Source organism: Neomonachus schauinslandi, chromosome 6 (assembly GCF_002201575.2).
Source record: "Neomonachus schauinslandi chromosome 6, ASM220157v2, whole genome shotgun sequence".
In the NCBI taxonomy this organism is placed as follows: domain Eukaryota; kingdom Metazoa; phylum Chordata; class Mammalia; order Carnivora; family Phocidae; genus Neomonachus; species Neomonachus schauinslandi.
In genome coordinates this window covers 113672150-113684629 of record NC_058408.1, presented here as the reverse complement: position 1 = coordinate 113684629, position 12480 = coordinate 113672150, and the positions used below count along the sequence as shown (strand labels likewise).

Below are 12480 nucleotides of genomic sequence, written 5' to 3'. Positions count from 1 at the left end.
GATAATTTAGTTTTGCTAAGAAGTGTCTGTTCTGTGAATTCTCCCTGGAGCCTAATGTATTGTGAGATCTCATTCTGGCTTGTAAGAACACAAACTGTTCCTCACCCTTACTAACCTCTGCTGCTTTCCACTGATTTTCCTTGATATCAGGGATTGTCCTACATATAAGAAGACCCATATTCTGTAAAGGATAAGAGAGGATTTCTTTGCATATGCTCAGACTTCTCTTGTTCTGTACAACTATCTCCTCTCTTGATATTCTGCCCTGCAAATTCTACTTGCCATGGTCTCTCTGAGCTTTGATCTCTTTCTCTGCAACTCAATGAGATCACTGGACTCTTTCTTCTCTCCTTGAGATGTGGCCTGGAAACTCTTTGAGGACTTAATCTGGGGCAATCATAAGACTCACCTCATTTGTTTCCCCTCTCTCTGAGATCATAATCTATTGCACAATGTCTGAAAATTGTTGTTTCAATGTATTTTGTCCTATTTTCTGGTTGTGATTAAGTGATAAATTTCTCATAGGCAGAAGTGAAAGTCAGTGGTAGATTACTTTAATTTTCATTTGTTTATTAGGTGACACTGGATTTTTTTAAAATACATTTATTGGCCTGTAAATTTTCTTCTTCTATGAGTTGCTTGTTTATAATTCTTACAGATATTTTTTTTTCTTTTAATTTGCCTCCCTAGCATATGAAGCTCTTTTTTAAGTGCAGAATTCCTGGTTCTTTGAATCTTGGTGTGAATCAATAGTGGCAGTAACATTTAATGTCAAGGATTATGGGAGGACATGGTATAGTTTTAGCATTCAGTAACAGGAGTGAGTGTTAGATGTGCACCCTCAGCATTCAGGAGACCATGTCTTTTTGCTCGGCTTTTTTGGTGGTTAGAGGAACTGCCCAGAGGACATACAATAAATTTTATTTATTCTCAAATCAGCAGTAGTTGGATGTTGTTACTTCCAACTAAGAGTATCAGCTAGGTTAATATACTTGACTCATTTTTCCCCCCCCATTGGCTCATCTTATTGAATTTCAGGAATTCGATATGTATCCTAGATACATATCACTTCTTCCTGGTGAATGCTTTAAAAAAAAAAAAAAACTCTATTGAGAGTATCTTCTTTTTTTCATTTTTTATTTTTTTAAGATTTTGTTTCTAAGTAATCTCTACAACCAACCTGGGGCTCAAACATACAACCCCGAAATAAAGGGTTGCATGCTCTTCCAACTGAACCAGCCAGGCGCCCGTATTGACAGTATCTTTTAATTAATATTCAAGTTTATCAATATTTTCTTCTATAAGTTGTGTTTTTGTAATTAGAAAATTTATTCCTACCCTGAGAGAATAAAAATAGCCTCTTTTGTTTATTTATTTTGTATACTTTGATCTTTGATCTTATCAGACTCTGAGATAGGGATATAATTTTTTATTTTTTCTGGTAGGAAAGCCAGTTGTCCCAACCCCATTTATTTTAGTGTTTTCCCTACTCATCTGCAATGCCACCACTATCTAATAGTAAATGCTTTTATGTACTTGAGCATGTTTTTGAATCCCTGTTCTCTTTTCGTCCTCTATTTTTCTACTCTTCTGCCAATTCACACTGTTGATTACTCTAACTTACAATCAGTATTGATACCTGATAGGGCAAATGCCCCAATCTGTTTTCCTTGTCCAAGTTGTCTTTGCTGTTCTTGGACTTATATTCTCTAGTTTGTCTACACAACACACACACACACACACGCGCGCACACATGCATCCTGCTTAAATTCTGATTGGATTTGCATTGAATCTGTGGATTAATTTAGAGGCTACTTACCATTATTATGATACTAAGTTTTCTCCTATATGAATATGGGTTCTTCTACTTTTTGTAAACTTCAGTAAGATTTTGCAATTTTTACTATATATTTTTGGTTTATTTCTAGTTACCTTATATTTTTATTTCTATTGTGAATGATACATTTTCTTTTGTTTCAGTGTCTAGTTGGTTATTGTTGGTTTATGGAATGTTTCTAATTTATTGTATCAGCTATCCTGTCAGACTTTTTTATGATTTCTAGTAATTTGACTATAGAGTCTCTTTAATTTTTTGTGTATTTGCAAATATGATTTACTTGCTTTGTTTCCAATTCTTAAGGTTTTTTTTTCTTCTTCTTTTGTTTTATTGCTTGGGCAATAATACAAATACATTATACATTATACAATGTTAAATAAGGGTAGTGGTAACAGGCATTTTTATGTTTTTCTTAAACAATGAGAATATGTCTAAAGTTTTAGCATTAAGCTTAATGTTGGCTCAATATTTTGAATAGATAACCTTTTCTATAAGTTAAAGAAGTTCCTTTCTATTTCTACTTGAAAGGCCATTGAATTTTTCAAATGATTTTTCTTTATATGTTCAGATGATAATATGATTTCTGTCCTTTAATTGACATTTATTATATACCAGTTTACACTGATAGATTTTTATGATACCGACCATAATTTGAAATCTTGTGATAAATCTAACTTAGTCTACACATTTCTTCCATTGCACCATTTAGTAATATTGTACTTAGGATTTTTGCATTGATGTCCATTTTTAAGTTTGGCTTATAATTTTTCTTGTATTTTACATGTTTTGTTTTCATGTAAGGATTTTACTACCTTTTAGTATAAATTACATAATTTTACATTTTAAAAAATTCTCTAAAATAGGTTGTATAAGAAAGAGATTTTGTTCATTGAAAGTTTGATATCTAGCCTCTTTGGGCCTAGATGTCTGTTACCTCCTGGGGATGAGATTTTTAATTATTGGTTTAACTTTTTAAATGCTTATTATACTATTTATGCTTTCTACATATTCTTGGGTAGATTTTGATGATTTATAATTCTCTGTAAAAGTTTCCATTTCATCAAATTTGTCTAAAAGTACTTACTTCTAAAAATGATAGTTGGGTCCATGGCCGTGCCCCTTTTCCTTCTTAATGTTAATTAAATTGAGTAGTGAAAGACGTTTGCATATTTTTAAGTCCTTTTTCAAAGAACTAATATTTGATTTTGTTGATTTGTTGTTTTAAATTGTTTTCTGTTTGCTGTATTTCTTTATGATGTCTTACTTTCTACTTTTTTGGGGGTTTCCTCAGTTTTACTTGGCCTTTATGATTAAATATAAAACTCATTTTTGTCCTTTTTTTCTGCTTCTGTTATAAATGTATTTAAAACTATACATTTCCACTTTAAATACTGCTTTAGTTAACTCTCATGTTAGTTTTGATATGTTGTTTTTTCATTGATATTTCATAATATATACATATAAAATTAACTCGTGTTATAATAGTTCACAATTTCTTTTTGTCCTTTTTAACACATTAATGAATGACCTTCTTTGTTTCCAAAGTATATGTTTACTATATATTTTTTTTACTATATTTGTATTGTTGATTTTGTAATATGCCATGTCACAAAATTTCTAAACCATAATAGGGCTGCCATGATATAGGGAACAGTACTCTGAATGCTCATTCCAAAATCAGAGAAAAATATCTCCTTTGGCTTCTATATGAAATATTCTGTGCAGTGAAAATAACAGGTTAGCAATGATCCTATAATAAAGCCAGCAATGACTTTCCTAGGGAGGATTCATATTTTATTCTTCAATAAAGCCTGAAATGACTTTCTATATACATTAACATATTGCTAATTTATTTATTATTAATAATTCAGGAAGTTAAGGTGAGATTTCTGTAGCACACTGTTCTTTATCTAAGAAGTAGACCCTGAAAAACAGAAGAATTATCTTATGTGATAGCCAGTGCATAGGTTCTGGAAGTTGTGTATATTTAGGATTTACCTGAAGAGTAATACAGAAGTAGGAACAAAGGGACCGCTCAAAAATTAACTTTCTGAGGATGATCCTAGAAGAAGGATCATGTTTGCTATGTTATTTTTTTAAAGCAGGGAGAAAAGTGATTAATATAGGAGATAAAGATGAGATGACTGTACAATAGGAAAAGTAGGCGAACATTCCCCTTGTGTAGCTTGGGTTTTCTCATTAAGGCACCTTTCTCTGTGTAACCCTTTGCATTTGATCAATTCTTCCCTTCTCTTTTTCAGGAAAAAATAAGAAGGTACATGGCTGTGATTCAGAAGACATGATTTCCAGGGAGACTTTGCCTTCATCAAGTGAGGAAAAGACACCTAAATCAGTGACTCATGAGGTAAAACTAGAAGAGGGATCTCTGCTAAATGATTGTGGCTACTGTGGAATCACAGAGTAAGCTCTCTAAGGCATGGGGGGGGTCTATTTTGTTCTCCTTAGCACACTAATTCTCAGTTCTCTGTCCTTCTGATGTTGAAGACAACCAAAATAGCAATTAGAAAGAGTGGAACTCTTTGCAACTCTAAAGAAAACCTCTTGATACTATTCTGGAAATTTTACTTATTTTGGCATCATTTTCTTTTGTGCTGCTAATAGAGCTACAAAATGAATTTCATATAAAATTTGAAGCACCTTTAGATATATTGATTGATGGAATTTTTAAATGATAGAGACAGCATGGTACAGTGTCTCTAAACTATGGAAAGGTAGAGGGTTGGGAAAATCTGGGGCAAACACTCTCACCTTGACACGTGTCTCCTTCCTTGTGGAGATAACTGCCAGGATTAGAGCACAAAAAGAGCAATGCATTTTCATCATGTGGGTGGCTTGCGTTTTTTCCTCTTATCTACTGGAGCTTTGGGACTGCCATCGTGTTGCTGTTTTCAGACTCACATTCTATTCTGTAGGTTCCAGCATTACTAGAGATCAGAGTAAGTACCAAGAACAGACACCGCTTCTCCCGTTTTCCAGTTTGGCTGCCCTCTCCACCCAGGACTGACAGTCATGCTGCTGCTTTGAAGGGATCTCTCATATAGGAATCTGTGCTGCATCGAGCCCACCTACCATCACATCTCTGGCTGGCAGTCTCTAATTCTGAATGTACTGCTGGGCTCTCAGCCCCACTGTTGATACTTTTCTCTGATCAGAATGATTTTGTACTTGAAGGAGAGATAATTTCAAAGTGAGCACTTTCATAGAATGTCCATACTTGACTCTCTTCTAGAACTAAATACATTCTATTGTTTGTTTGTTTTCCCCTATATTTTATGGCTTGACCTATCTAGGATGAATTTTGATATGCTTTAAAGTTTCATTTTAGAAAAGAGTATCTTAGAGAACATTTCTGGATGGTTTTTAGAGTAGCATGTTGGGAAAACCAGCTGATTTTACCAGGATTTGCTTTTCTTAACATTTCATGAATTAATTTGATGTTATAACTACACTTGATGCCCTTTCAGTTATGATGCTATCCCTAGGAATTATCTAGACTCAGACTTATAGATGATTAGATTTGGAAGCTAGGTCAAGACATTTTTATTCCAACACTCATTTTAGAGGTGAAGAAACTAAGTCCCAGAGAGCTGAAATGATTTGTCTGTGATCATACAGCTCTTCAATCACAGCAAAGACTAGAAACCAGGCTCCTATCTCCTAGTATTACTGCTCCTAGTATTACTCCTAGTATTTACTACTTTGTCCTCATATGTCCTTGGCATATATATGCAGGGCAGAAAAGCTAACTTAAGTTCCTCAGAAAAAGTTATTTGGCCCTTTCTTTAATTTGACATTAATTTGATTCAGTGAGCAGTCTCCAAAAAGACCTGACATCTTGGTAATTTGGTATATTTCTCCTTGCGCCTTCTTAACGTTGTTAGCCAAATCACATTTCACTCAATCAAAGACATATTAGAGTCCTAAGTGAGGCTTTAATTTGAATTGCAGCCATCTAAAGCAGTTTGCTTCTTGGATAAATGTAATCAAGTTGATTTTGAAGTGTGACTTGAAATATGTCTCAGGTTTAAATTATGGGAGGAATTCTCGCCCAGGTGATGTCACTTTTTCTTAGTAACTGAGTTATAAGAAAAGGGCTTTTTAAACATGTCTTGTTGGAGATGAGAGGGATTGTACTGGTGCAATAGTACTATTCTCTTTCTTTTCCTCCATCCCATTTTATTCATAATCTTCACATTCCTTTTTAATTCTCCCGAAATTAGTGTTTAAGGATTTGTTTTACCAATTAGTGTTGATAAACTAGTTTTCAGGACTAGGCAAACTCTGTAGAACTCATTCAATTTGTTGGTCATCTGTATAGTTTAATGAGAAGAAATCTTTGGGGGACACCCTTGATTTTTTTTTTTAAGATTTAATTTTTTTTTTAAGATTTTACTTATTTATTTGTCAGAGAGAGAGAAAGAGAGAGAGAGCAAGCACAAGTAGAGGGAGTGGCAGGCAGAGGGAGAAGCAGGCTCCCGGCTAAGCAAGGAGCCCGATGTGGGACTTGATTCCAGGACCTTGGGACCTGAGCCAAAGGCAGACGCTTAATCAGCTGAGCCACCCAGGTGTCCCTTCCCTTGATGTTTTATTTTTTATTTCTTTTAAAGATTTTATTTATTTATTTGACAGAGAGAGAGAGAGAGAGACAGCGAGAGAGGGAACACAAGCAGGGGGAGTGGAGGAGGGAGAAGCAGGCTTCCCACGGAGCAGGGAGCCCGATGCGGGGCTCGATCCCAGGACCCCGGGATCATGACCTGAGCCGAAGGCAGATGCTTAATGACTGAGCCACCCAGGCGCCCTCCCTTGATGTTTTAAAGTAAAAGAATTAAAATACACAGAGCAACACTAACAAAAGAGAACTAATGTAGCTATAGTAATATCAGACAAAAAGACTTAAAAGTATAAAGTATTACGCTTTAGAGGTCACTATATAATACTAAAAGGTTTAGTTCACAAGGAAGATATAAAATTCTAAATTTATAAGCACCAGAATATGTAAATCAGTATTGGACAGAATTATAAGAAGGAATTGATAAATTCACTATGATAGTGGACCATTTAAAAAGATACCTTTTATTAAAAGAATAGACAATAGTTAAGAGTATAGAATTATAAAAAAATTATCCAGATAGATAGAACAAACATATCTATAGAACTTGCATCCAAAAGTTAGAGAACATACATTCTTTTCAAGCATACATGGACCATTTATAAAAATTTACCATGTACCATGTAAATCAAAATATATCTCAGCCAATTTCAAATAATCTTTATAGTACTGACTATGGCCTCTGACATGAGAAATTCAGTTGGAAGTCAACCACAAATAGATAAAACACACTCAAGACATACTCAAAACTCATGGGTCAAAGAAGAGGTCATAGTGGAAATTTAAAATATTTATAATAGAATAAATACAAAATTACAATATATAAAAATGTGTGGTTTTCTCATTATGCAGTAGTTAGCACATGTATACCAAATATCAAATTATTTACCATAATAGATTACACCGTTACATTTACAATGGTACCAGCTATAAAGTATGTGGGAGTCAATCTAAGAAAAGGTATGAATTACTTTTCTTGAGAATATTTAAAAATATTTTGTTGTTATATCTATATCATATTAATGGATAATAAATCTTAATGAATGAAAAAAATAGTTATCCCTAATTTATTTATTTATATTTTTAGAGATTTATTTATTTATTTTAGAGAGAGAGAGCAGGAGGAGGGGCAGAGGGAGGGAATTTCCTGCAGACTCCCCACTGAGCATGGAGCCTGTTGTGGGGCTCAATACCACAACCCTGAGATCATGACCTGAGTTGAAATCAAGAGTCGGATGCCCAACCAACTGAGCCACCCAGTGTCCTAGTTATCCCTAATTTAAACTACAAAATGAGTTTAACTTAATTTCAATAAAATTTTCAATGTGTGTGTGTGTGTATGTGTGTGTGTGTATGAAATTTGATCAGCTGATTAGAAATCTTTTGGGAAAATAAGGCAAAAAAGGGCAAGACAGATTCCAGGGGAAAGATGGTGGAGGAGTAGGGGACCCTATTTCAACTGGTCCCCGGAATTGAGCTGGATATCTACCAGACCACTCTGAGCACCCATGAAACCAGCCTGAGATGTAAGAAGATCTGGATCTCTACAAACAGAATATCGCAGGCGGTTGGTTGTGAGGTACGAAGCGGAGAGCCCTGATTCTGCGGGCAGATATTGGAGGATAAACGGCAGCGGGAGGGTGCCTGGATGTGGGGATCCTACATAGCCGGTGAGCGACAGCCTCGCGCACTGCGGACGGGCACAGACCCGCAGACCGGTAGCATCGGGAAAGGACTTTAGGGCAGCCCCTGGGGTGGAAAACCAGACGGGCAGGGTTGCGTGCACGTGAACCGCAGCCGCTCGGACAGAAACCCTGAGCGACGGTCGCACGCACGCGTACTGCAGCCTCTGGGTCAGAAACCCGGTGCGCCAGGGTCCCGCTGGTGAACTGCAACCTCCGGGGTGGAAACCCCGAGCGGCGGAGTCACGCGCACGCGAACTGCAGTCCCTGGGACAGGACCCCAAGCGGCAGAGTTGTGTGTGTGTGAACTGGGAGTGGCTGGCGGTTTTAGAAGCACAAAGGGCAGAGACGTGCCCCGACCTGGAGGCAGGACTGGGGGTGCTGCGGAGGGGTGCACAACCCAGGCCGTTGCAGTTTATAGCAGCATGGACAGAAACGGAGATGGTGTGGCCTGGAGAGCCCACTGAAGAACAGACTGAGGTCTCTCTGCTCTGAGGCAGAGGGTTGGAAATGGTTTCTTCTGCTCTGACTCACGGAAGAGACGCGGAAAGCCGCCAGGGAAAGGCGCCAGAGAACAAAAGCCCCAAAGACTGATTCCCACTGAGCCCATCCCCCACCAGGGGCGCAGGGCAACTCCCCCCAAACAGGGTTGCCTGAGTAACAGCGCGGCAGGCCCCTCCGCCAGAAGACAGGCTGGGAAAACAAGAGGCCAGCAACCCTAAGGTCCCAAGAAAACAGGTGCATCTTGCTTGGGTTCTGGTCAATAATTTGGACTCTATACATTCCCTCAAACACCCATGAACAGAATGACTAGGAGGAGGAGCCCCCAAAACAGAAAAGACTCAGAGATTATGACTTATGCTGCAGATTTACAAATGGATGCAGATATAACCAAGATGTCAGAGATGGAATTCAGGCTAGCAATTGTGAAGACAATGGCTAGAATGGAGAAATCAATTAATGGCAACATAGAGTCTCTAAGGGCAGAAATAAAAGGGGAATTGGCAGAACTTAAAAATGCTATCAATGAGATCCAATCCAATCTAGATAATCTAACAGCTAGGGTAACTGAGACAGAAGAGAGAATAAGCAATCTGGAAGACAGTATAATAGATAAAAAGGGAAAAGAGGAGGCCAGGGAAAAACAACTCAGAATCGATGAAAATAGAATAAGAGAAATAAGTGACACCATGAGGCGTTCCAATGTCAGAATCATTGGAATCCCAGAGGGAGTGGAGAGAGAGAGGGCTAGAAGATGTATTTGAGCAAATTGTAGCTGAGAACTTCCCTAATCTGGGGAATGAAACAAACATTCGAGTCCTAGAGGCAGAGAGGACCGCTCCTAAGATCAAGGAAAACAGGCCAACACCCCAGCATGTAATAGTAAAACTTGCAAATCTTAGAACCAAGGAAACCATCTTAAGGGCAGTTAGGGGGAAGAGATTCCTTACGTACAGAGGGAGGAACATCAGAATAACGTCAGACCTATCCACAGAGACCTGGCAAGCCAGAAAGGCCTGGCAAGACATATTCAGGGTACTAAATGAGAAGAACATGCAGCCAAGAATACTTTATCCAGCAAGGCTTTCATTTAGAATGGATGGAGAGATGCAGAGCTTCCACGACTGGCAGAAGTTGAAAGAATATGTGACCACTAAGCCGGCCCTGCAAGAAATATTAAGGGGGGTTCTATAAAAGGAGAAAGACTCCAAGAGTGATCTACAACAAAAATTTACAGGGACAATCTATAAAAACAATGTCTTCACAGGCAACATGATGACAATTAATTCATATCTTTCAATAATCACTCTCAACGTGAATGGCCTAAACGCTCCCATAAAACGGCACAGGGTTGCAGATTGGATAAAAAGACAGGACCCATCCATATGCTGTCTACAAGAGACTCATTTTGAACCTAAAGATACATCCAGACTGAAAGTGAAGGGATGGAGATCTATCTTCCATGCCAGCGGACCTCAAAAGAAAGCTGGGGTAGCAATTCTTATATCAGACAAATTAGATTTTAAACTAAAGTCTGTAATAAGAGACACAGAAGGACACTATATCATTCTTAAAGGGTCTCTCCAACAAGATCTAACAGTTGTAAATATCTATGCCCCCAACATGGGAGCAGCCATCTACATAAGCCAACTGTTAACCAAAATAAAGAGTCCTATTGATAACAATACGTTAATTGTAGGAGACCTCAATACTCCACTCTCAGCAATGGACAGATCATCTAAGCAGAAAATCAACAAGGAAACAAGAGCTTTGAATGATACATTGGGCCAGATGGACCTCATAGATATTTACAGAACATTCCACCCTAAAACAACAGAATACTCATTCTTCTCAAGCGCACATGGAACTTTCTCCAGAATAGACCATATACTGGGTCACAAATCAGGTCTCAACTGATACCAAAAGATTGAGATTATTCCCTGCATATTCTCAGACCACAATGCTCTAAAACTGGAACTCAATCACAAGAAAAAATTTGGCAGAAATTCAAACACTTGGAAGCTAAAGACCACTCTGCTCAAGAATGTTTGGGTCAACCAAGAAATCAAAGAAGAACTTAAACAATTCATGGAAATCAATGAGAACGAAAACACATCGGTCCAAAACCTATGGGATACTGCAAAGGCGGTCCTAAGGGGGAAATACATAGCCATCCAAGCCTCACTCAAAAAAATAGAAAAATCATGAATTCACCAACTAACTCTACACCTTAAAGAACTAGAGAAAAAGCAACAAACGACGCCTAAGCCATGCATTAGAAGAGAAATAATTAAAATTAGAACAGAAATCAATGAATTAGAAACCAGAAACACAGTAGATCAGATCAATGAAACTAGAAGTTGATTCTTTGAAAGAATTAATAAGATTGATAAACCACTGGCCAGACTTATCCAAAAGAAGAGAGAAAGGACCCAAATTAATAAAATTATGAATGAAAGGGGAGAGATCACGGCCAACACCAAGGAAATAGAAACAATTATTAGAAATTATTATCAACAACTATATGCCAGTAAACTGAGCAATATGGATGAAATGGAGGCCTTCCTGGAAACCGATAAGCTGCCAAGACTGAAACAGGAAGAAATTGACAATAGGCCTGAATAGGCCAATAACCAGTAGCGAGATTGAAGCAGTGATCAAAAACCTCCCAAAAAACAAGAGTCCAGGGCCTGATGGATTCCCTGGGGAATTCTACCAAACATTCAAAGAAGAAATAATACCTATTCTACTGAAGCTGTTTCAAAAAATAGAAACAGAAGGAAAACTTCCAAACTCATTCTATGAGGCCAGCATTACCTTAATCCCCAAACCAGGCAAAGACCCCATCAAAAAGGAGAATTTCAGACCGATATCCCTGATGAATATGGATTCCAAAATCCTCAACAAAATCCTAGCTAATAGGATCCAACAATACATTAAAAGGATCATCCACCACAACCAAGTGGGATTTATCCCCGGGATGCAAGGGTGGCTCAACATTCGCAAATCAATCAATGTGATAGAACACGTTAATAAGAGGAGGGAGAAGAACCATATGGTCCTCTCAATTGATGCAGAAAAAGCATTTGACAAAATACAACATCCTTTCCTGATTAAAATTCCCCAGAGTATTGGGGTAGAGGGAACATTCCTCAAGCTCATAAAATCCATCTATGAAAAACCCACAGCGAATATCATCCTCAATGGGGAAAAGCTGAGAGCCTTTCCCTTAAGATCAGGAACACATCAAGCGTGCCCACTCTCACCACTGTTGTTCAACATAGTACTAGAAGTCCTAGCAACAGCAATCAGACAACAAAAAGAAATAAAAGGTAGTCAAATTGGCAAAGAAGTCAAACTCTCTCTTTTTGCAGACGACATGATACTTTATGTGGAAAACCCAAAAGACTCCACCCCCAAATTACTAGAACTCATCCAGCAATTCAGTAATGTGGCAGGATACAAAATCAATGCACAGAAATCAGTTGCTTTCTTATACACTAACAACGCAACTGTTGAAAGAGAAATTAAAGAAACGATTCCATTTACAACAGCACCAAAAACCATAAGATACTTCGGAATAAACCTAACCAAAGAGGTAAAGGATCTATACTCTACGAACTACAAAACACTCATGAAAGAAATTGAAGAAGACACAAAAAGATGGAAAAATATTCCATGCTCATGGATCAGAAGAATAAACATTGTTAAAATGTCTATGCTACCCAGAGCAATCTATACCTTCAATGCCATCCCGATCAAAATTCCAATGACATTTTTCAAAGTGCTGGAACAAACAATCCTAAAATTTGTATAGAATCAGAAAAGAC

General features: G+C 37.6%; 1 protein-coding gene across 1 annotated transcript in view; it reads left to right on the top strand.

Moving 5' to 3' along the window:
* The first annotated feature begins 780 nt into the window (after positions 1 to 780).
* Positions 781 to 12480, top strand: part of LOC110589436 (tyrosine-protein phosphatase non-receptor type 20-like) — a 41605-nt gene continuing 29905 nt past the window's right edge. The window contains exons 1-2 of the mRNA XM_044916216.1: positions 781 to 820; positions 4099 to 4202. Coding sequence (XP_044772151.1) covers positions 781 to 820; positions 4099 to 4202 — 144 coding nt within the window. The remainder of the gene's footprint in view (positions 821 to 4098; positions 4203 to 12480) is intronic.